The sequence below is a fragment of the Oryza sativa genome, chromosome 4, assembly GCF_034140825.1.
Source record: "Oryza sativa Japonica Group chromosome 4, ASM3414082v1".
In the NCBI taxonomy this organism is placed as follows: domain Eukaryota; kingdom Viridiplantae; phylum Streptophyta; class Magnoliopsida; order Poales; family Poaceae; genus Oryza; species Oryza sativa.
The window spans coordinates 28,853,150-28,878,059 of NC_089038.1; the positions used below are offsets into that span (position 1 = coordinate 28,853,150).

General features: G+C 46.1%; 1 protein-coding gene and 3 long non-coding RNA genes across 5 annotated transcripts; 1 reads left to right on the forward strand and 3 right to left on the reverse strand.

Annotated features, from left to right (window-relative positions):
* Positions 1 to 1,876: 1,876 nt before the first annotated feature.
* On the reverse strand, positions 1,877 to 8,116 carry LOC112938668 (uncharacterized). The gene is made up of 3 exons (XR_010740927.1): positions 7,252 to 8,116; positions 6,994 to 7,173; positions 1,877 to 2,057 (listed from the first exon to the last, which is right to left on the reverse strand). It is a non-coding gene; the product is annotated as an uncharacterized lncRNA (long non-coding RNA).
* Positions 8,117 to 16,528: 8,412 nt separating this feature from the next.
* LOC136356359 (uncharacterized) lies at positions 16,529 to 17,449 on the forward strand. Its single transcript, XR_010741097.1, has 5 exons — positions 16,529 to 16,631; positions 16,724 to 16,973; positions 17,064 to 17,129; positions 17,220 to 17,351; positions 17,415 to 17,449. It is a non-coding gene; the product is annotated as an uncharacterized lncRNA (long non-coding RNA).
* Positions 17,450 to 19,161: 1,712 nt separating this feature from the next.
* Positions 19,162 to 20,771, reverse strand: LOC107278387 (uncharacterized). Its single transcript, XR_001545293.3, has 3 exons — positions 20,224 to 20,771; positions 19,490 to 20,049; positions 19,162 to 19,398 (listed from the first exon to the last, which is right to left on the reverse strand). It is a non-coding gene; the product is annotated as an uncharacterized lncRNA (long non-coding RNA).
* A 1,397-nt stretch (positions 20,772 to 22,168) lies between these two features.
* LOC4336685 (transcription factor SPATULA) lies at positions 22,169 to 24,834 on the reverse strand. Of its 2 annotated transcripts, none has more exons than XM_015781389.3 (7): positions 24,373 to 24,834; positions 23,738 to 24,299; positions 23,539 to 23,658; positions 23,378 to 23,449; positions 23,194 to 23,259; positions 22,724 to 22,762; positions 22,169 to 22,622 (listed from the first exon to the last, which is right to left on the reverse strand). In XM_015781389.3, the coding sequence occupies exons 1-7, from the start codon at positions 24,630 to 24,632 to the stop codon at positions 22,455 to 22,457; spliced, it is 1,287 nt and encodes a 428-aa protein (XP_015636875.1). In that variant the 5' UTR covers positions 24,633 to 24,834; the 3' UTR covers positions 22,169 to 22,454. The 2 variants fall into 2 exon arrangements, with proteins under 2 accessions (XP_015636875.1, XP_015636877.1); XM_015781391.3 differs by having other exon boundaries at positions 23,738 to 24,295; positions 24,373 to 24,648.
* Positions 24,835 to 24,910: the final 76 nt, after the last annotated feature.

A 24,910-nucleotide genomic window follows, 5' to 3' on the forward strand; every position in this document is an offset into this window, starting at 1 on the left:
GAACAAAATCGATGGATCCTATCCAACCCAAGCATAGATCAATTTAGCATTTTTTTTCTCACAGTTTTTCAGAGTAACCTTTTTTTATAAATGGTGCTTTACCTTTTTTCTTGAGCGGTTTTTTCAAACCATTTTTTAGAAATGGCACGTTTTTTCTAATAGTTTTTTTCCTCGCATGGTTTTTTTTATTTTTTACGGACGATGGAAATATTTTTTCTCGCGCGCTTTTCTAATTTTTTATAGACTATGGAAACCTTTTTTAAGCGTTTCTTTTGCTTTTTTTCTGACATTTTGTCTCACATGTTTTTTTTTTGTTTTTTTCTCACGCGTTTTTTTTCTTTTTTTGTTGTACGATGAAAACTTTTCTTTTTAAATAGTTTGATTAGGTTAGATTTGAGATAGAGAAAAGATATATATGGACTGCTAAAACGAATAGAAATTTGACTTTTTTTTGTCGCATTTTTTTCCGCGTTTTTACTATTTTTTCTTGTGCGTTTTTTATTTTTATGAACAGTGAATCGGACGGCCATATTTAGGTGTTTTTCGCAAATTTTTTAATTTGTCCGCCACATTTTTATCAGCCTTATACAGGAACCGTACCCTTTTTAGGGGAAACTGATCTACGGTTTTATTTTCTGTTTTTTCGCCACTTTTGAATCGGACATTTTTTTAGTTGTTTTTTTCGCTATTTTTTCTCAGACTTTTTGTTTTTTTTCCTTTTTAAGTGATCGGATTTTTTTGCCAGGGGAATCGGACTTTTATTTTTATTTTTTTTCGTTTTTTATTTTAACGGTATTTTTTCTCGGACTTTTTTGGTTTTCCTTTTTAAGTGATAGGATATTTTTTTCCAAGGGGAATCGGACCTTCTTTTTTTCGCTTTTTTTATTTAAACGGATGAAGGAAATGTTTCTATTTTTTAAGTAGTAGGGAAGAGATAGAGATTTCGGATTTTATTTTTTTATTTCGAATATTAATTAATCTCACTTTTTTGGTTTTCCTTTTTAAGTGATCAGATCTTTTTTTTTCCAAGGGGAATCAGACTTTCTTTTTTTTCACTTTTTTCATTTAAACGGATGAAGGAAATATTTCTATTTTTTAAGTAGTAGAGAAGGGATAGAGATTTCGGATTTTATTTTTTTATTTCGAATATTAATTAATCTCACATTGGGTTATTATATGGACTCTTCTTTCAATATTGCTTAATTTTAATTCCGAATTTTAGTTATTTTTAAATTGTATTTCTACTTGGACTCTCTTTTTCTTTTTCTCCGATTAATATGGGAATTTCTAGCCCCCACAGCGAATGTGGTGCCTCCTTTCAAAGCTGTTTTAATAATATAATAGATAGATAGATATCCTTGGGAAAATACTATGCATCCGATAATTGATTACGATATTTGTAAGATCTAGCGCCGTGCCATTCAGCTAGGAGTGGAATATGTTTTTTTATCGGACAGGAACATGCAGCCATTAACAGAGACGTTTGATCGTAAAACTATCGTAAGCAAAACATCGTGTGTGTATAGCAGTTCTCGTTATGGTTGACCATGGTAATTAATACACACTATATATACTGGTTTGGTGGCAATTAAGCATGTTGGATGAGTGATTAATTAACACTTTCTCTCATGGAAGCTGCAGGCGCTACCTTGCTAATCGTGGACAATGGACAGCCACACCCTGAATCCCTGATTGTAATACCCGAGCATCGTTGCAATGTGATAATTGAAGCTACCCGGCCGGCCGGGAGTTCGATCTGACGTGCTATCTCCGTCTCATAATATATTTTAGAGGTGGACATAATTATTAAGAAAACTAGATAAAGCCCCGCGCGTTGCCGCGGGCACATTAGAAAACATGAAATGTGCATTGAAGTATGAACAATTAGATTGTATTGTTTGAACATGAAAAAAAATTGATTGGCAAAATATGTACTCAAGTAAGAAATACTTGAAATCGTATCAAGCTCATAAACCAACAATGTGGAGCTCTGTTTTATTGCTTGAAAGGCATGAAAAATCAAACAGGAATATAGTGTAGTATACAATTTCAAAAACCTGCAAATATCAGAAACAACAAAAACTCCTTTAGATTTAGCTATATGCACACATAATATTAAATTGTATAAAAAAATATAGATGGAAGAATCGAGATATAAATGAATAGTTCTGCTACTTGAGCAATTAAATGTGACATTAGCATCAATTGCTAAAAGTACTGAACACAGAATACTCATTTGGATTGCAAGGAGTTTCAAATTTATATTCACAATCACAACATTAGTTTCGCTATGTCAGGACATCTATATACCAATCATCTGTCTCCTCCCTAACTGCTCAAATTAATTAAAGTTATAGGACATATAAGTATCCACTGCAAGTATCATAAATCTTTTCTTAAGAAACTGAAACAACAGTCAGTGCATAGGGTAGGGATTCTTTCTTAGGTTTAGAGAAACAAATTCACAAAACTTTAATAGTGCTCCTACTTGGTTCAAATCATAATGTATTATCAAATAGAATGTGGGCAAAATTCATGCAAATTTAGGCTTACCAAATAGAATAAATTCAGATACTTTTTTTGAGGAACTAAAATCAGTACTCAGGGCAAAGAACCAATTCAATTCAGAATTAACTAATTCTGATTATATATTTACAAATATCAGAAGTAACTATCATATTTGCTAAATGTAACGCCGCGATTCTCGCATTGCGTTAAAAAGCTAATTTACAAAAAACCCTAATTGCGAAAATTTTGTTCTTTGAGTGCTGAGTCTAAGTTGTGCCATAGATCTCAATCAAAAATCCCTCCCTTGCCTCAAGATCCAATTGTCATCATCGTCTACTCAAAATCCCTGTCCAAAAATAACCTCGTCTTTGTATTCAAATCCTCTTCCTAAACCTCTTCCAAGAAACTTCCCTTGATTGATCCAACTCCCCAAAAATGAAATCAATCTCAACATTCTTAACCTCTCTCTACCTTCCATTGACCCCTTCCAAATAACTGATCCAGCTTCCAGAGAATGAAATCCATTCCAACTCCTATGTTTATAATCTCTCTCTCTCTCTCTCTCTCTCTCTCTCTCTCTCTACCCAGGGATCGATCCATCTCTCCATCGGTCTCTCCATATGTCAATCTATCGATCCATCTATTGATCCCTCAAACCCATCTATCTATCTACCCATCTAACTACCTACCTATCCTTGTATCAATCTAACTATCGGTTTCTCAAATCCAGCTATATGTATGTCCATCGCTTGACCTACCTACCTATCCATCTACCTATCCATGGCGTTCCATCGCTATCTCCCTTTGATCCATCTTCGAATATTGATTTTCCCTTCCTTTGGAATCCCTCTCAAATAATCCCCGGAGTCACTAGATACAAATATATTTCAAAAGAAATATATATAAATCTCGCTTGGAATCCCATCCTTGGCTTCCTCACATTTCGCCAAATTCAAATGTCAAGGTTTGCAATTCCAAAATCCTACTCAATTTCTCCAAATCAAATTCTCTGGAAAAGTCTATTTTGCCTCCCTCTTGGTCGCTGGGCCGTTTCTCCCTTCCCCGGTCCGCCTCTCTCTCGCGCGTGCGTCGCACCTGTTCGGGAGCGAGAGACAGCGCCGTCTCCTTTCTCTCTCTCTCGGCGTCGCTTCCCGCTGACGCCGCCCCAAAATTGTCGCCGTTTCCCGCGCGCTCGCGCATAGCCGAACGGCAAGGACGCCGCTCCCACGCGCCTTGCCTGCCCGCCGCCCAAAACGGAAGGGAGAGGCTTCCCTTTTCACCGTTGTCCCTCCCTTTTTCCCTTCTAAGCCCGGCCTCTCTCTCTCCCGTCCTTGTCTTCTTGCGCGCGGAGGCAGAGGACACCGACGACGTCCCGCCGCGCCAGTGCCCCCACCTTGACCGAGCCATATTGCCCCACCCGTGCTCGTGACCCGATTTTTCGCCGTCCGATCCACCGCCTCCATCGTCCCTTGCATCCACGCCGTCGCCGTCTCCACGTCGCCCACGAACCGCCTTTGCCGCTCGCTCCCGCCTCGAACCGACCTCGCTTCCGCTATAAAACCCGAGCCCCCTCACCGTCTCAACCTCCCTCTCGTTCCCTCCCGTTTCCACCCACAGCACCCTTGCCGCCCCCTGCCGCCTGGCTGCTCGCTGCCGTCGTCGCTCGTTCTTCCGCCGAACGTGCCCAGGAGGCCGGCGAGCACGAGGAGTCTACGAGGAGCTCTGCGCCGCCCCCATCCTTGTGTCTCCCTCTCTTCTTCCCCGGCCGCGCCCACTCGGTGCCGCGCCGTCCCGCCGTTGCGACACCTCGCCACGACTCCTTCCGCGCCGCCGACGCCGTTTCCTCTCGTCGGTGAGCTCCCGCCGAACCCTTTCCTCCTACCGCTCGCTGTCCCGCACCCCCCGCCACTCGCCTAGACTCGCCGGCCGCCTCGCTCTGTCCCGGAGGCCACTCGTCGTCGCCGTCGCTCCCTAGCACCGCTCCTCCTCCCTCGACCGGTGGAACGAGTTCTTGAACCCTTGGAGTAGCCCTAGCTCCGGCGAATCGACTCCTCGTCGCCCCGGCAAGAAACCCCTCTTTGCTCGCCGGCGCTTGCCGCCACCGCAATCCGCCGTCACCGGCCGGTATCTCGTCAATTCCTCATGCCACCACCCTCCCCGTACCCCTAGCAACCTCCCCGAACCATCGCCATGCGCCGCCGGCCTTCCTTCCCACCCTCTCGACATTGCTTTGCTCGTGCCGCCGCCATGCGCAGTCGCGCGCCGCCGTCGGCCGATTCCCCGACGATCTCTCGCGCCGCCGCTCTCCCTGTGCCTACTCGGACCACCCTGGAGTGCCGCCAAGGCCGCGCGCGCCTCCTGCTTCTCTCTCGCCACACGGCCGAAGGCCATCGCCACCGCGCTCGGTATCTCGCCGCACGGCTGCCGTCGCGCTGTCTCTCCCTCATCCACTCCGTTGGATCGATTCCACTTCTCCCCCTCCTTCTACCGGTGCCCACCCTTCCTCTGATTCGCCGCCGTTCGCCGGAATACGCCGCTCGCCGCCGGCCGTCGGATCGGCTGTTCGGTCTCATATTCCCCCTCCCGCTCCCCGACGTGGCAGCCACGTCAGCTTGACCAAGTCAAGCTGACTCGGACGAGCCTGCCCCGTCAGCGCCCAATCAGCCGCCTCCTCAGCCCCTTCCGCTCGTGGGCTTGGCCCATCAGCCACCCCCTTCTTGGCATAAGGGAAAGAGAAAAGTGTACTTTTACTCCCTAATCCAAGCCCATAGCCAACAAAAGTCCATTTAATCTCCCCTTTGTACAGTACACCCCTGGTCCCGCTCGTCCATGACTATCAATAATATTCTTGATAAATTCCATAAGCCATTTCTCATATTCCAGATAATTCCGATAAATCATTTCCTTGTCCAGAAAAATCCAATTAAACTTCCAAAATTCATATCTCTCGTTCCATTCGTCCGATTGACTCTGTTCCACTTTCAGTAATTCTGTAAAATTGAGATATACTTAATGGTACTATTATTTAGTCTAAAATATGATCTTTTCTTGGTCTTTGTTTAGGTTTTAATTGTTTGCGTATAGTTGCGGTTACCGGATTTTCGTCTATCGCGGGTTTTCTCGAGGATTCGCGAAGCTTCGTGAAGACCTTGAGCAAGGCAAGTCACCCTTTGATCAATTTCTCCTATAATTGGAAAATCATTATTACTTTGTTTGCAACTTGCATTATTAGAATCACACACTTAACTTACTTGGCCTCGGTTTGCGTGCCAAACCGACGGACCTACCCAGTAGTCGCACTAATTCCTGTAGGTTGTACTACCCTGATTCCTTGTCGCTCCACCCTTGCGGTACTTCGGTATTCGTGCTCTCTAAGCGCGTATACCAAATATCCCACATACACCGTTGATTGTTGAAAAATTGGGAAATGGGTTTGAGAAGCCTTGAAAACCCGACATGTGGTGTCGGTGTGTTTAAAAATAAAATGAATTGTGAAAACTCGCGATGCGAGGGTGGTGCCTGCGTGGCGCTGTCCCGTATTCGCATATAAGGATCGATTCCTGTGGGAAACTCATCAAGCATAACAAAGTGCAACCACAAGGTGATATGGGACACCTTAGCTAAGTATCTAGTCGGTTCGAGAAAACCTCGCATGCCAATAGTTGGGGAACGCCGGGGCGGGGTCGGTTGGAGCCAACCCGGGTTCCTGGTAAGGCAAGAACGCGAAGCTTGCCAGATTACCGATCGAGGTGGTTGGAGTTTGATTTGTGAAAACTAAAATGGCCTATATTTATGTGAGGATTTGATCCTTCTATGTGGCATGAGGTAACCCAGACTCGGTTTGGAAAGGCTTTGTCGTGAACCTCTGACACCGGCCAGTGTCTGGAGTAAGTTCGTGTCTTGTGGGTAAAGTGTACCCCTCTGCAGAGGTTAACTAACTGTTCGAACAGCCGTGCCCACGGTCATGGGTGGATGTGAGGTGGTTCCCGTTGCGTAGATTTGTTTGCCTGTGCTTTGTGAAAAGTTGTTGTGGTGTGGGAATCGTAACCAGAATCAGCCTATGTGGCAGATGGACGACCTGAGTGGTCAGAAACGAATCTGTGTGATTCGGGATGTCTGCAGGCATCATAGACTAGGCTTCCCGAGTGGAAGCGGATTGTTGTACTGCTGGGCAGCTGGACTCTGGGAGTCCGAGAAAATGAATAAGGCTCTGGGAGCCGCTTAATCAAGTGAAATGGCTCTGGGAGCCGAGAAGTAATGATCTGACCCGGGAGGTCGGTACATTACCATTTGAGTTGTTGAAAAGCGTCTCTTAAGTCGAATCGAGACACAAGTCTCTTTTCGATCCAAACTCAAAAAGAAATAAATCACTTAGTGGTTTCAAAATGGATTTCAAACAAAGGATTTGCAAAACAACCTTGCCTCTCTCCAAGCTTGCATTAAACACCTAAATTCCCGTGACTTGCTGAGTACGAAAGTACTCACCTTGCTCTATATAAATATATATAGTTCCTCCGTCGTGAAGTGAAGTGAAGATTAGGGTTTCGTCCTGATTCCCAGCCGTCGTCTGTGGTGCTGGGTGTTAGTCCGTTGGTTCCGCTGCTGCTGCTGTTGTTGGTGTTTCCTCGTCCGCGTCGTCGGTTGTATTTCTCGGGCTGTTCTGAGCTGCAACGTAAGTTAAGATAAATAAGTCCTCTATTTATTTTAAGGATTGCAATGATTCATATTTGTCACTGTGAGTACCAGCGCTATGTCCTGGGACTGGTACTGAGATCGCGGTTTCGTAGGAAGCGGTTCGCGCCGTTTTTCTTACGACACGCTCCTATCAGGTGCCGTTGTACGGCGGTGCCAGATCGGGGTGTGACACTAAATTTAGGAGTATATCCATAAGTTGTAACTGGATATGAAATAATATTGCAAGGATAAATTAGAGAAGAGATGTACAGAAGATATGAAAAATATATGTTGAGTTGAACAGTAGACATACCGAGCAAGGTTATCTGCTTCAATTGGTAGGATGTTTATGGCAGAGAAGCTTAGTTTGCATTATAAGCTGTTGCCAAGTCATCAATAACTTGCTGCTACTAGATGTGTCAATGTCAAATGATCGACCACTATCAGGGGCTGATGATATTCTTCCTATTCTTATCTACATTACAATAGGTAAGCTTACTTTTTTTGATATTTACTTTCTCTATTTTTTCTAATCCAGATTGACATGATTACATGCTGTCAGATCATTGAGTACTTATGGTTCAAGTTTTACAGTGATAAATCACTTTTAGCGTCCTGGTACGGCATAAATCACTTTAGATCATTTCCAATGTCTATGTGCGTATTGGTCCAGACATACCAATCAAGGGTGGTCACCTGGTTAAACAGAAAGGGAATTCAAATCGATTATTCATTTATATTATGTTTGCAGGCTGATGAAGCCCTATCCCCAGGGATACTCGTCACCCACAAAATGCATCATACATCTCCTAAAATTGCTTACACGAAACCTAATTACAGTCTAACACAACTGGGGATTCAAGATCTTGCAAAAACATGACCTAACACCTAGGGTTTCGGAATTCATTGAACCACACAGCTAGCGAAAAATGGCAAGAACTCACACCTAGGGTTTTGAAATCCCACCACCCCCCACCCAAACCCCCCGATTCCCCTCCTCAATTCCTTCTACCCTCTCCGCTCCGCGAATGATACCCCCAATCACGAGACGCAAGAATCGAAATAGAGATGCATCAAAGCCTACCTCATCTCCCCACGCTAGGGTTTCGCCTCCTCCGCCTGAGCCACCATGGTGGGGCGGATGGCGCCGGGGCGCGACGCGACTCCGCCCCCCACCACCATCGAGCTGCACGGATCGCCGTCGCACCCGCTTGCCCTCCCACGACCGATCTGTCTCCAAACAGATGAGCGGCGCTCCATGGCTTGGTGCGCGAATGGCCTCGTGGGCTCGCGGCTGGCGCACACGGGGAACGCGGGAGGAGAAGGGGCGAAGGAGAAGGGAGAGGGAAGCGCCGCATCCGGCAGCAGCATCGGCCGTGAGGCGTGAGCGATGCGGATAGAGTTTTTTTTTCGAGAAACCCTATAGAAGTGGGCGCTTCACGCGTGTGCGACCATCTGCGACCGTTCAGATTACATCCAACGGCTGACAATTAAATGATGACGTGGCTTCACCACAGCTGCGGCGGCATCGGCCGTGAGGCGTGAGCGATGCGGATAGAGTTTTTTTTTTCCGAGAAACCCTACAGAAGTGGGCGCTTCACGCTTGTGCGACCATCTGCGACCATTCAGATTACATCCAACGGCTGACAATTAAATGATGACGTGGCTTCACCACAACTTAGCTTTGGGTCTTAACTATATAGAAAGAAGGGATAGGTAAAAGTGAATGATGAAGGGTTGTAATTGGTTGAGTAGTGAAATTTGGTGGAAAAAGTGAATGGTGGAGGGTTGTGATTGGTTAGGAAGATAATGTTAGTGTAGAAGTTGTTATATTTTAGGACAAATTTTAAGGGCTAAAATTTGTTATATTTTGGGACGGATGGTGTATTAAATTTGGTTGTTTCCTGCTGATGGATGGAGGACTTGCGAGTTGATAATACCCGTTCGAGTCAATGTCTCGCGTATGACGTAGCGCGTGATTTTTTTAGTCTGGTTACTATTATCAGGTAGCGTGCCTAATTATTATATGCCTAGACGTTAATCAGTTTATTTTTGTACTTCTATATGTGGTAAGCTATAGTACACCCATGTGCAATCTGGTGGTTCTTTATTGTCACGTACGTATACTATATACTACGTTAAAAAAATGAATTTTTAGCTATTAATCTAGATACATATAAGTCCAGATTTATGTATATGATTGAATTTTTTTGGAATAGAGGGGTATCAATTTGTAGATTTCGTCATACTGTTGGAGCTAGGTACGGGATTGTCCGAACTTTGGCGGCCTCTGTTGGGTCATATAATCCTGTTGCTTGGATGGAGTAATATTGTTTACTTTTTTTCATTTTCATACCGTACACAATGGTACTGTACGTGTTTATGAATCGAGTGACGTACTTGAAGGTACAGTACAAGTTTTTTCTTTAAGATAATAGTATTAAAATTCCGGTATTTGCTTTAAACAAGAAACAACCACTTATTACGAAATTCTTTCTAAAAGATCAAATACTTAGACGATAATAAAAACTGAAATAATAAAACCAACAAACAATTATGGAAGAGGTACAGTACACGCTTACAACCAAACGCTTGGTGAGATGAAATCTGATGACTGATGTCTAATTAATAGCATACTACGTACCAGTGATGGATAGGCATGCTTGAATGGGTAATCCTAATGGACGGGTGATCGTTATCTCCCCTCCCCAGCGATCACCCGCCCCTCCCCCTTACTACTTTACCTCCCCTTTTCTCTTACTACAACAATAAAAATTTGAATTAAAAATTTAATTTTGAAATGGGTATGTAAACTTTTTACTTATAAACTTTGGGTCTATAAACTAATATTTGAATTCAAATTCAAATTCAAATTTAAAACGGGTATGTAAACTTTTGACCTATAAACTTTGGGTCTATAAACTAATATTTGAATTTAAATTCGAATTTGAAACGGGTATGTAAACTTTTTACTTATAAACTTTGGGTCTATAAACTATTATTTGAATTCAAATTCAAATTTGAAATGGGTCTATAAACTTTAAACTTTAGATGCATAGAAATACTATATTAAAAAATATTTGAATTCAAATTCACATTTGAATCGGATATATAAACTTTTAACTTATAAACTTTAGATTTTTAAACTTTATGTGTATAAACTTTAGATATATAGAAATACTATATATAAAAAATATTTAAATTCAAATTCAAATTCAAATTTGAATCGGATATATAAACTTTTGTCTTATAAACTTTGGGTTTCTAAGCTTTAGATGTGTAAAATTAAGATGTATAAACTTTAGGTGTATAAATTTACTAAAATAGAAAAGTTATACGGAGCCAAATAAAAAAAATACCAGGTGGAGGGAGGGAGGGGGAGAGGGGGGAGCGAATTGATGCTACCCCATCGCCAGGCGAGCGATCGCCCATTAGCCGTTTCGTGCTTGAACACTCACACGGCCATCGATAATTCGAGCGCCGCCATGTCAACGCCAAACCAGAGATGTTATTAATTAGGCGTACGGCACACAGTCAACACAATTCTAAGTTCAACCCGTCTCACCACGAGTATCTTTCTTTTTGGGTGATTTGTTCGGCTAGCGCCACCGATCTGGCCCATCCGGATAGTACTTGGGCTAGGAAACCTGTCAATGGAGAGATGCTCGGGCCTCGGCTCATGGTCGTTCATGTTTGACGGTTCGCATAGCGGAAGACGCGCGCGGGCGCGATGTTGCTGTTGCCATCCATGGTGCTATAGGTTAGTCGATCCGCCTGAATTTTTTTTATTTATAATTTTTGTTATTAAAAGTTTTACAAAAATAATTTTCCATTTTAAAAATTGACGGAAGTAGTCGCCTACCGCCCTCTGGGAGGGCGATTTTTAGAGGGCGGCGAAAATGACGTGGCAGACGGCCGTTCGCTCTCGGGCGACGGCCGTCAACGAAATTTGCAGGCGGCCCCCTTGCCGCCCTCCGCTAGGGCGATTTTATACTGTGCGGGGGGCCGCCTGCAAATGGGCGGCGAGGGGGGGCATGGAATTTTGCAGGCGGCCCCCTTGCCGCCCTCCGCTAGGGCGATTTTGTACTGTGGGGGGGCGCCTGCAAATAGGCGGCGAGGGGGCATGGAATTTTGCAGGCGGCCCCCTTGCCGCCCTGGGGGAGGGCGATTTTTGCCTCCCCCCTATAAAGCCCAGTCCCTCCTCTGTGAAATTTCATTATATTCACTAAAAATCCAAAAAAAACGAAAGAGAGAGAGGGGAGGGCAGCAGAAGGGGAGCGGCGAAGCCCTGCTGGTTCGCTCAATTCATCACAGGTATGCTCCCATACATCTTTTGCATTTGTACTAATATGTTATGTTTGAGTATATATGTTGCGTTTTAGTTTTAGTTCCATATATTTTAGCACATCTGTAGCACACAGCACATATGTGTAGATCCAGAGCATAGAATATAATAGTATGAATTGAGACATAGACAGTAGTGTTAATTGTAAGATGTAGTTTAGTTTGATCTGGAGAATGTAACGTAATTTTAGAAATTTAGAGAACAATATTGTAGAGAATGTAACTTAGGGCGTAGTACAGAAATGCGAGGTTAACGCAGTTATTGTTTTCATCAGGCACAATGTCAAGTAAGGTCACATTTCAGATAGTTCACGGTGAAGGAAATATTAGATTTGGTCCAGATGGTGTTGATCTGTCAGATTTTGTAATGACATCTAAGGGCATCGATAGGCCTGCGGAGAGAATATTTCAGTCAATTTATAGTTGGTTGTTGAGAGGATTTAGAATAGACCAAGAAGTCTACACAATGTCAGTGTCAGTTGTAGTGAGTCGTGCAACAGAAGGTTATTTTTGGGAACTAATGCCGATGGACAGCACTGATGCTTGGAGACGGTATGTGGAAATGGCTTTTGAACGGTCATGGCCCCTCGTTATATTTGTGTCGGTACAAGAGAAAGATATAAATGTTTCAATGCAAACCGAAGATGTAGAGGGTCCTATCAATGCAGGGGATGTTGTTGGACCATCGATGCAAAATGAGGAAAATCAACCAAGGGAGGAGCAGGCTATGGGCATGGCGGATGAGGGGGAGAGAGTCGGTATAATTGTTGATGAAATGGAGAGGGAAGATTCGGATAATGAGGAAGCGGACGACGACGCATCATCCGATGAGGAAGGTGATGTAATGGCCACTGATTGGGCAAATGAGGACTTCTCTGGACTTGTTATATCAGAGGGTGATCATGTACCCTGGGAGTATAAGGAGAACGAGGTAATTGAGGGTGCAAGGTATGCTCATAAGGATGAGATGAAGGAGGCGGTGAAGCATTGGGCAGTTTCCTTGCAGAGAGAGTTTAGGGTGGTCAAGTCAACAAATTATGTGTATGAAGTGAGGTGCATGAAGGAAGATTGTCCGTGGCGTGTCCATGCATATAAGGGTAAATGGAATGATTATTGGAAAGTTAGCATTGTGACCGAGCATAAGTGCTACTTACAAGGGGTGGAGAAGTATCACCGAAACATCACTTCAGCTTTTGTGGCAAGTGAGATGTACAGCAGTGTTGTTGGTAATATTGGCTTTGAACCAAAATCAATTATTAGGCACATCGAGAACAAATTCAAGTACACCATAAGCTATGCAAAGGCCTGGAGAGCCAAACAAAAGATCATTGAGATGAGGTATGGCACATTTGAAGCTTCTTATGATAATTTGCCTCGTTTGTTAGCCACCATTGCCCAGAGGAATAATAATACGTACTATGACCTACATACATTTACATCGGTTGATGATCGAACAAAGAGTGTGCTGCAAAGAGCCTTTTTCTCATTGGGTGCTTGCATCAATGCTTTTGTGCATTGTCGACCTGTTCTATGCATAGATGGAACTTTTATGACAGGTAAATACCGAGGTCAGATATTGACAGCAATTGGGTGTGATGGGAACAACCAGGTTCTACCTATGGCTTTTGCATTTGTAGAGAGTGAGAACACTGAAAGCTGGTACTGGTTCCTAGAGAGAGTGCACATTGCAGTGGTGCGTATGAGGCCCAACGTTTGCCTTATACATGATCGTCATGCGGGTATGTTGCGGGCTATTGACTACTTGCAGAACGGTTGGGATGAGAAGGGACTTCCAGCTAAGTGGCCTGATGTTCGGAGTCGGTGGTGCATGCGTCACATGGGTGCAAATTTCTACAAGCAATTCAAGAACAAGCATCTTATGGAGCTCTTTAAGAGGCTCTGTGCACAGAACCAAGAGAAGAAATTTAATGAGTTGTGGGACAAGTTGGATGAGTTGACAATGAAGCAAACAGATGAGCAATCTCGCAGACCACTAGTTGAAGGTGACGAGCCTCCCATACCTCTTGGTGCATTACATGACGACCCACCAACAATGAGAAGGAGGTCAGGGTCGTCCATCAGAAATTTCACTCAGTGGATTGAGAATGAGCCTAAGGAGAAGTGGTCTCTATTGTTCGACACCGATGGATCTCGGTATGGCATAATGACAACCAATTTGGCAGAGGTGTACAACTGGGTAATGCGAGGAGTTCGGGTACTTCCATTGGTTGCTATTGTTGAATTCATCCTTCACGGCACGCAAGCGTACTTTAGGGATCGATACAAGAAAATTGGTCCGTCCATGGCCGATAACAACATAGTGTTTGGCAACGTAGTGACAAAGTACATGGAAGATAAAATCAAAAAGGCACGGAGACATCGAGTTGTTGCTCAAGGCACACAAGTGCATCGGTATGAAATAATGTGTGTTGATAGGAGCAGGCGTGGTATCTATCGCAAGCAAGCCGTGCAGGAATGTGTCTTGAAGGCGGATGGTGGATGTACCTGCAGTTGTATGAAGCCGAAGCTTCATCACCTTCCTTGCTCACACGTTCTTGCTGCTGCCGGTGATTGTGGCATATCTCCCAATGTGTACGTCTCAAATTATTTCAGGAAAGAAGCAATCTTTCATACATGGAGTGAGGAGATATATGGGTTCGGGATCTCAGGATTTTACACAACGCTGAGTGCCCAAGTTTTTTATATTCCAGATCCATCTAAGTTAAGGGTGAAAAAGGGTCGACGCCAAACTAGACGCATCAGAAATGATATGGATGAGTCAGAAGCAGGTGGGAGGACTTTACGCTGCAGCAAGTGTGATCTGCGCGGCCATACTTACAAGAAATGCCCGAAGAATGTAGAAGTTCCAAGCGGCGCAGATGCTAGTCCATCTGGACAGGCAAGTGATGGTAGGCGACCACCTGGTGAAGGAACAACAAGCAGGCGCGCAAGGCCAAGGCGTCGTCGCGCAGCAGGCGATTCCATGGTGTAACAATGCTTTCGATTTAGGAAATAAAATGCTGTTGTGATGTAATGAGTGTTCGGACTAAATACTTCTATCGTGTAATTTCAATTCAATGTTGTTGTAATGAGTACCTCCGACTATTGTTGTACTAGTAGTATTGCGAACTATTCGGTGTTGTATCATAATGTTATCGTGATGAGTGTTCGGACTAAACACTTTTGTTTGTTTGTACTCTTGTTTAATATGTGTTAGTAATTCGCTTATGAACATTTATTACTTATGTTGAACTAATTATTTATATGTTTCTGATCAACCTATTTGATGCAGGTATGGCGTACGACACACCGGCGCTGTTGAACCGTGGGATTGACAGGAACCACCGCTCGTTCATGTCAGCAGTCGAGGGTGCACAGCTCGGCACCTTCCGTCCACGCACGTCGCGCGAGTGGTTGCGTGTCGACCCCCGTCACGTTCCTTGGTACGCGTATGTTCACATTTCAACTCAACTTTGCTTTGTGTTGTACTTATGTTTGAAGTTTGCTCTATACAGGTTGCGTGCGGCAGGCCTTCTACCACTTTGTCGGCTTGTTGAGGCGGCGGCGGACGACCGTGACCCAGCGAAGCGGTGGGATGCAGACCGGTCACTCCTTGCCGCTCTTGTAGACCGCTGGAGACCTGAGACGCACACGTTCCACCTTCCCTGTGGGGAGATGGCTCCGACACTGCAGGACGTGTCGTACCTGCTCGGGCTACCGCTGGCGGGAGCACCAGTTGGTCCCGTGGACGGTGTTTTTGGGTGGAAGGAGGATATCACTGCGCGCTTCGAGCAGGTGATGCGCCTTCCACACCTAGGACCGACCAACACCCTTCCTCCGTACTCTACAGTCGGGCCTAGCAAGGCTTGGTTGCTCCAGTTCACTGTAAGTAAATAAGTTGTTATTATCATACATGCTTATTTGCGACCGGATGAGTGTTTTGTACTAACATTTCATTCTTAATTGTAGGCGGACCTTCTGCACCCTGACGCTGATGATTACTCGGTCTGACGCTCCCTTGAGGCGTACCTGTTGTGGTTGTTCGGGTGGGTGATGTTCACTAGCACCCACGGGCACGCTGTGGACTTCCGGCTGGTCCACTACGCACGGTCCATCGCGGATGCTCAGCCACAGGACGTGCCGCAGTGGAGCTGGGGTTCTGCCATGCTAGCAGCCACGTACCGTGCCCTCTGTGAGGCGTGCACGAAGACTGACGCGGGAGCGATCATCGCTGGCTGCCCTATGTTGCTTCAGCTTTGGGCAGCCGAGAGGTTTGCCATAGGTCGACCAGTGGTGGACAGCGCACCCTACGGGGTTGGTCGCAGCGCGCAGTGGCCAGAGGACGGTCCCATGATGGGGACTTACTGGTGTCGACGTGGGGTTAGTGCAACTTCGCTGCGTTATAAGTTTATCAGTCGTCTTCTTTTTTTTCTTCACATAACATGTCTAATTCCGATCATGTTTATTGCAGCGTCGTTACGCTCACGTCCAGGTGAGACGTGGTTACCCGGACTTCGTGTTCGAGTTTGACCGTCTCCAGCCGAGCGACGTCATCTGGGAGCCGTACACAGAAGAGGCCGTCGCTGCAAGAGCACCGCTAGGACTTTCGTCCTTGTGCACACGCGACCAGGCTTACTGGCTCACCATCCTGCCGATGGTGTTTGACATTTTCGTTGAGCCTCACTGCCCGCAGCGTGTGATGAGACAGTTCGGACTTAGGCAGGTGTTTCCGGGCAACGTGCAGCCGACCGTCCTCCCTGCCGACCACTCGTGAGTTCGGATTGTTCATTTTTAAATTTTTATGATAATTACTTCATCGAGCCATATAATTTACCTCTCTTCATAGGTTGACTCGACGGGGACAGCTAGCAGGCGCACTTTGGGCTCCACGTGTACAGCAGTACGTTGACGACTGGGTGTTAGCTACAGAGGAGGTGATCAACGAGCTCTTCCCACACACGGAGGAGAACTACCGTGAGTACCTTCGCTGGTACCTTCCTCGTACTCGTGCGCGTGTGACCTTCACTCCAGACGCCCCAGAGCCGCACGTTGCCGCTGTCACGGACGCGTATCCCACGCACCGTGACCGAGACTACTTCGTGGCGGTACGTCCAATTTGTATTACTTCTTACAATTATTTCATTTATCTTGCATAATATAGGACAACTACTAAATTTTTTATTTCCATCTTGCATAGGCTGATGCCGCACGGGATATCAGTGCCGATATCACCGCAGTCCAAGTGAGGTTGAACAGAGGTTTGCACTTGACTGACGTTGAGCAGAGGGTGACCTTCGACCGGATGCAGGAGAAGATGCGTGCGGTCATGCGCGTCTTCTCCTGTCGCAGCGCCGTGGACGTCGTACCTCCAGCTGGTCCGGTACAACCACGGCCTCGCGCGCCTACCGTCGGAGCAGGACCTCGACCTACGGCACCTGTTTCGCACGGTACTGCTCAGCCCAGAGGTTTCTTAAGTTTTGTTTCTGTTTTTCTACGAAAACATCACCCCGTCGTAACTTGATGTTCCATCCTCGCAGGACCTCGTTTGCCTTCGAGCGCCCCTAGCTTCGGAGCAGTGCGACCTACAGCACCGGTTTCGCACGGTACAGTTCAGCCCAGATATTAGTTCATTTTTGTTTCAGCTTTTGCACGAATATGTCACCATGTTTTAACTGCACGTTTCCTCATCGCAGGACCTCGTCTGCCTTCGAGCGCGTTCGCAGGCACGACCGGCGCTTCCGCGAGCTCCGCAGGGGCGTTCGCCACCTCTTCGGGCGCGTTCGCCAGCTCTTCCTCTCACGGAGCGTCGATCCCTCGCCCACACGGTACTTTACTTTTTATTACTACTGTTAAATACTTGTACGAAACTGATGGTCCTTGTCCAGCAGGATTTGCAGCCGGGATCTTCGGTACTGGGGCCTCTTTGTCTCACGCCGGTAGGACTGGTCCTACTAGCCAGTTCTACGACGACGACTTGCACGGTGCACACCACCACGACGTACTAGGCTCCTCTCAGCTTGGAGGAGCTCCAGAGGCGCACACTCAGGAGCAGCCAGAGGTCACACCTGTACAGGCAGGACGGGTTGGCCGTGCCGTACCCCTGGACCGACTCACGTACTCCCAGGGGCACATTAGGGCGCAGGGTAGGAGGGACAGGGGTAAGAGGCCTCGTCAGTAGTGTTCTACCTCTTCAGTCCTTATGTGACCGTTTCTTTTGGCTTACAAACTTGTAAAGCAGTACTACTTTTGCTATTACTACTGCAGTACTACTTGTGTTTGTCTCGTCTACATAGTTCTTTTCATTCATATGGTGCTAGAACAACTTATGCTCACGACAACACACTTTCGGTGCTTCACGGTAGTGTCAGATCCAGTAGCGCGCACAGTCCACAACAGCACACATGAAAAGCGGCAGCTCGAGTTATCACTATCAACTTTCGGTGCTGCCTGTTGACATAAAGTGAATCACGCCCACGCGTGATCGTCTTGTCACATCTAATGAATAATGTATCTCATTGAGTTCACATATATTGCAGTGAAAACGACGCTATATAATTGACAATCTGAAGGCAACCTCTTCATATCTTCTTTCCCACTAGCACACCACACACGAAAATGGAAGCCTATTCATTGTTAATACGTAATCTAAATTTGAGATTATGTAGAACATTCTTCACTACAATTTTACATTTTGGCAGCAAACCAAATATGATCAAATGCAATTTTACCTTACCAAATATTTGGTAGTGCCAAAACTTGCTTATATTTTGGCACTAACAAAATATTTGTACGGTAACAATCCAAATATGCCCTAAAAAATAATAAAATTGTATTTTACCAGTCTTGGAGATTTTAATCTTGTATAGTTTTCAATATAAAAAGATTTTATAACTATTGATATTTATACAAAAATATAGAGCACAGTATAAAATCGCCCTCCCCCAGGACGGCAAGGGGGCCGCCTGCAAAATTCCATGCCCCCTCGCCGCCCATTTGCAGGCGGCCCCCCCCACAGTACAAAATCGCCCTCCCCCAGGGCGGCAAGGGGGCCGCCTGCAAAATTCTATGCCCCCCCTCGCCGCCCATTTGCAGGCGGCCCCCCGCACAGTATAAAATCGCCCTAGCGGAGGGCGGCAAGGGGGCCGCCTGCAAATTTCGTTGACGGCCGTCGCCCGAGAGCGAACGGCCGGCTGCCACGTCATTTTCGCCGCCCTCTGGGAGGGCGATTTTTAAAAATCGCCCTCCCAAAGGGCGGTAGGCGACTACTTCCGTCAATTTTCAAAATGGAAAATTATTTTTGTAAAACTTTTAATAAAAAAAATTATAAATAAAAAAAATTTGATCCGCCTCAGGTTCATAGGCCCCACGCCCTCGCCAGCACAAGGGGGTCCGGCCACTGTGGATGCATGGTTTTTCACCGCGTGGCGCGGACACTGATGCATTCCATTTCTTGGGAAAAGTTGACGGCGAGGTAAGAGCAAGTTTGTTTAACACTATATCCTTCCTAGAATAAGTGTAGCCATAAATATTTATGTTTAGCGTTTCAACCATCCGTCTTATTTATTTAAAAAAATTATAAAAAATATTTAAAAAAATTAGCCACACGTAAAGTACTATTCATATTTTATCATCTAGTAATAATAAAAATAATAATCATAATCTTTTTTAAATAAGACGAACGGTCAAATGTTAGACATGAAGAGTGCTAAAACTGCACTTATTTTGGGACGAAGGGAGTAGTATAATCCACTACTAACTCCAATTCATCTATAGCCAATCTAATAGTCAATTCATACAATAGTTGCTTACTATACTATTAATATATGTTCCCACCTGTCATACACACACTGCGTTTTGAAGTATATGATGCAGCTGGCTACAGATCTGTAGCCCGCTGCACTTCTCTCTCATCTTTTATCTCATTAAAATATGTTTATAGCTAGCTAATAGTCTGCTATTGTACCTGCTCTAAGGCTGGTCACAGTGCGGTGAGCTGGACCGGTGTTACACCCCTCCACGTCGGATTCGTGCATACGTGGAGCGAGAGCGCGCCCAACCAGAGCACCTCGCCCCCTAACTGAGGCGCGCGGTTCCTTCTCTCGCAACCCACGCGCGGCAAGAAACCGAGGCGCGGGGCAGAGGAGCACGCAGAGGCACGCGCGCTGTGGGCAGCGTTTCTTCGCTGCCCCGTGCCCTCGCGCCGATTCCCCCGGAAGAAATCCCCGATTCGCCCTCGAGAAGTGTTGTGGTGGAGAAGACCAGGAAGAAGAGAAGGCTGGAGAAGTGAAAGCCGAGGAAGAAATTGAAGTCATCATAGATCGGACTCAACAATTATCACAGATCGGACTCAACAAGATGAAAAAGAAAAAAGGAAGAAAAATCATCACAGATAAAAAAAAATCGTCACGCTTCCCGCCATGGCTGCCATCGTGGCACTCTGCGCCGCCTACTACCTCCTCGGCCGCGCCCTCCCGACCGTCGCCGGCTCCTCCATGGCTTGCTCTTGCTCCTCCTTCTCCTTCCCTGCAGCAAAGAGGAATCAAATCACACAAAAACAACTCCTTCTTCTTTTGGCCTTTGATTTCTCCTCACATCCATGAGCCTCTTGAGGGGGTGAGGCTCTCGATTGGGGAAACAAGAACCACGCCAAAAGCAAAACAAACAGAGAGAAAATAAAAATCAAAATAAAAATCTCACCTCTTCTTCTTCTTCTTGATTCTGAAGCTACCTTGACCCGTTCTATCTGCTTGCTACCTGAGCTCTCTTGTGGTTCTTTGGCTGAGGAGGGTTGCAGGGACGACGAGAAGAGAGAGGAGAGATGGCCGGAGCATCAGAGAAGAGGAGGCGTCCACCGTCGGCGTCGCGTCGTCCACTCCCGCCGCCCCCGCCGCTCCCGAGTCCGCGCAACCCGCCTCTTCTCCATCTCCGCAGCGGGCGGCGGCGAGGCCGGTGGTGGTGGCCGAATCCAGGGCCCGCGCCGCCGCCCGACGCCCGCCGCAACTCGCCGCCGCCGGAGCAGCAGCAACAGCCGCCGCCGCACAAGACGCGAGACGAGAGGAGGCGCGGCGAGGCGAGGAGAAGCGGTGCGGCGCGGCGAGGAGGAGCGGAGCCGGCGCCGGACGGGGAGGACGGGCGGAGCCGACGCCAGACGGGGAGGAGGCGACGGGAAGGGCGACCGGGAGGGGGAGAAAGCGATGGAGGAGGGGAGGGCGAGGAGAAGACGAGGGTAGGTGGGGAAATTATTTTCCACAAGCCCGAGATCACGCCCACTGTGGTGTCAGTTACCTCCCATACTACTTTTATCCAATTAACCCACACAGATATTTGCACTGTGAGATGATGTCTTTGAACCAACTTTTTAGACTAGGGTTACAGGTCCCATAACTAACTTGTACTGTGAATGGCCTAAGGCGGGACATCCACCACGCGGGCTGACTCGCGCCCCCGTCCGCACACGTATCGTGCGTGGCATGGTACCGTGAGTTGTGTGGTGTTTCACGCGGCAGCCTTCCTCCCTCGACCCGCGCGTGCATGTCATCCGTCGATCGTTGCGCTCGTGGGGCCAGGGCGCCAAGGCGCCAGGCCGGCCTGGCGCCCACGCTCGGATGGGCGCAATCCTGCGGCGATCGAGCCCAAGCGCTCGTTGAGATGATCTCGACTGAAGCACCGCTGCATCGTCCATGGCATGACGTTGCGTCGTATAGATGGAAGTAAAATGGCTCCGTCTCGTGTAACCGTGGCTACGGAATAGATATTGCCGTGGCACGTGCTGCAGCTAGGGGTGGTAGCAGGTGGCTTCTTTTACAATCTTATCAAGTTCTTAATTTTTTTTCTTTTGCTAAAAAGTATAGAAATTAACTCTAACCCACTTTAAACCGGAATTTTGGACTTTATACCACTCTCTCGGATGCCGCATTCTCAAATACCACTCTTTCAAAAACTTTTTTTTTGTTGAAATGCATTATCAGTTCTTAAACTTTTATAGATATATCATATAGGTCCAAATAACCTCAAACCCACTAACATATATATGAATGTGGGCAATGCTAGAAAGTCTTATAATATGAAACGGAGGAAGTACATATTAGTGGGATCCACATGTTAGGGCAAGTACTATAATAGATGTGATTGCTACCTCTAAAATTATTTATGGCATTCACCAATAAATTAAGATGTAAGATATACAACAGGTCACCCCTAATACACAAATATCAATGCCTTTAGTACTCTCACTTTTTTCTTAGAGTTTGTGGAGGCTACCTCTTGATTTAGGGGTGGTTCATCATATCTCTCCTCACTTCTCTCTCCACCTCATCACCCAATCCTATGTGTCATTTTTAGAGACAGCACATGAAGCATTATAGCACTTGCCCTTAGTCATATATAGAAAAAAATAAAGCATCATTTTCTCCTCTCTCTCTCTCTCTCTCCCTCTCTCTCCCTCTCTATCGCTTCTCTTTTTTAATGTTAATTTTATTTTTTAAGAAATAAAAAACATATTTTCTAATCTCTACTAATTTATATATTTTTTCTATATGACTGTCATATAGTTCCACTACATGGTGGCGTTATATTTTTTTTTTCTATATGACTGTCATGTAGTTCCACTACATGGATGCACCACCGTGGCATGCCACATCAATACATGGAATGAGATGGGATCCATTTGGACATATATGACACGCAGTACAAGTTCAAAAACCTAAAATACATTTTAAGAGTTCAGGGACCTAGATATGACACTCTTATAAGTTTAGAGACCGCCTATACACTTCACTCTTTTTATTCGTTCTAGGCTACAAACTCAGCAATACATATAACATGGGGACTGAAAAACATAGAGTAAGTAAACAGTAAATCTTCCCAACGTAGCCGTTGCACGGGCAGTAAGTGAGACAAGGCTGTGAGCTGTCTAATGTGTATGGGGCTCATCGGTAAAAGTAGTTCCTGTACGCCGGAGCCCAGCACTCCGGCAGGATGCTATCACAGTATTCTTGAGAGGTCCAGGAAACAGGGACCAAGCAAAGCCCTCTGCCCCTCAAATCATGCTCCAGACCTGCCTTCCTCTTCCCTTCCCCTCCCCAGTGAATATGACCCTGAAGAAAAGATGGTGGTAAATGTATATGCTCCGTCATTCAGTCCTGGCCTCGCTGTGCTTTTAGAATTTGCAATACATCGTTTTAATAGGAAAAACTACCTTGTTTGTGCTGTTTGTCATATACGGTTGGCTGAATAACTGCACCAAATCAGAAAAATAGAAGGGTTATTCGTCAGCTTATCTCTGTGGGAGCATGACTTATTAGGTTCAGAAAAGGTTGGCAAATCAGTAATAGTTGTGCCAGTACAAATGTACTTTCTTTATGTTCTTTAGTGTCACGAAAACGACATACTAAACTTGGACATGACTTGGAGGTCCACTGGCAAAAGGCACAAAGCAAGAGGTCAATATACCAAATGCCCAAATGCGTAATCTGAAATAAGGCAAAAGGTTGAAGTAGTCGGTGCAACGATGAACGATCCATATATCTCGATACAGTGAATCGCTCAGCTGCAGTGCTCATGGCAGTATCTTCTACTCCGTACTACTTTATAGAAACTTCGATCTGAGACAAAACACACAGGGGGCATGTGCAAAACAGCAAAAAAGGATTGTGCTGACGGTGTCACCTGTATTTGTTCATGAAGAAATTTGATGTAGGTTATGGTTTCCAACAGAACAGACGCTGTATCCGTCTGTTAAAATGAAATATGTAATGATTAACGGCCAAAATTGAAGAAGAGAAAATACTTTTGCTTCTTACATTAGTTTGGAAGCATAAAGTGTGCGTTTAATGATCTCATACGGTCATACCTTCCCGAAAGGTGACACAATCTGCTGCAAAGCCGTGATCTTCTCCCCCAGCTTCACTTTGGGTGATTGATGCTGCGTGTGGTTTCGAAACAAGTTCTTCAAATGCCAACTCCTCAGAACGATTTGCAAAGTCAATCCACTATTTTGTCATTGTTAGTTACCTTGGGAGAAGATGTACTATGTGAAGTCTCTGACTTGAACTTCTTCGCTTTGCCTCCTCCTCTTACCTCTGATAGTTTCTTCTTGTTACGATCACTTCCACTGCTACTACAAGATCTTGCCTGCAAGAATTGTACATGTAAGGTTTTTTCACACCGGTTTCTACTTATTTGAGGATACATTACAATTGTTCAGTCTTACCAGCCGTGTAATTTCTTGCTCCCTTGTGTCTGTAGACATCAATTCTTCTGCGGTTGCTGACCTGTGGCCACTGAAAGAGCTGACGTCCGGAGAAGTTCTCATGCAAAACGAAGCCTCCAGTGCTGAGCCGTCCAGACAAACTCCCCCAAACCCTATACCAGACTGATCGAGAACACTAGTGGGAATCAGTTGCTGCAGAAATGCGGCCATGGGAGATCCAACCTCCTGCTGCTGGATGCTCCGTTGCACCACAGCGCTGTTCTTCCCCAGCTGGTACGCCAGCAGCGGCGAGCTAGCGATGCCATGCTCGATTGAACTAACACTAGCGTGCTGGCCGTTGTTGTCCAGGCTATAGGCGGCGACAGCTGATGCGGCCATGCCGTCGCTGTCCATCCCCTTGAGGTAGTCGCATGCCACGGGGACGCCCTCGAACACTTCGGGAGCCATCACGTAGTCTCTCGTGTTGTCAAGCAAAGAAACGAGGCTCTCCCTGAAGCTGTCGTCGTTGCTCCCATGCTCTTCTTCCCTGCTACTGAAAACATGCATTGCACGTCTCGTCTGACTTGTCAATTGTAACTTAACTGAATAATAATAATACGAGAATCAAAGTGTTGTTTAGATGTGCATATACTCACAGGACGCTCTGGTTCCAGAGGTGACCGCCTGGGTGCTCGTTGGGGAGGTGCTCGTCGGCCGCCGGCGACGATGAGAAGGCTGTGTCACGGGCGACGGCAAAGAGTGCATGCATCTGTATGATCCGATGAGTTTCCCCGCACGCCGCGGCTGGTTGGTGAAGTGGAGGAGAAGCTGCAGCGACCAGCCCGTGGCTCCGGGTGCTTCTCGGGTTATGAAATATACGACGATATGCAGCTGGGTGCAGTGCACACCCGTGCATGCGTGTATCCTATATTCCTATGGTGGTGGACCAAAATCGAAGTGGCCATTTTTGTAGACGGTGGTGGGGGTTTCTGATCGGGGATGATATGCCTGCGTCGGCATGACGTGAGCACTTTGAGATGTTTCAGTTTCTCGGTAGAAACCTAAATTTTGGTACAAACTAAACCCAACTGGACTATATACCAAGCTCTTAATCGCGCCAGAAAATCAATTACTTAAGTGGTGAAGGAGTCGTGAAGCTGTAACTGATGCTGATGAGGTAGCGACTAGCCTTTG

Coding starts and splice junctions, on each gene's coding strand:
- LOC4336685 (XM_015781389.3), bottom strand. CDS start 24,632: ATGCACGGGTGTGCACTGCACCCAGCTGCATATCGTCGTATATTTCAT. Junction 23,260..23,377: donor TTGTGTCACCTTTCGGGAAG/GTATGACCGTAT, acceptor TCATTTTAACAG/ACGGATACAGCGTCTGTTCT. Junction 22,623..22,723: donor TGACAAACAGCACAAACAAG/GTAGTTTTTCCT, acceptor TCTTTTCTTCAG/GGTCATATTCACTGGGGAGG.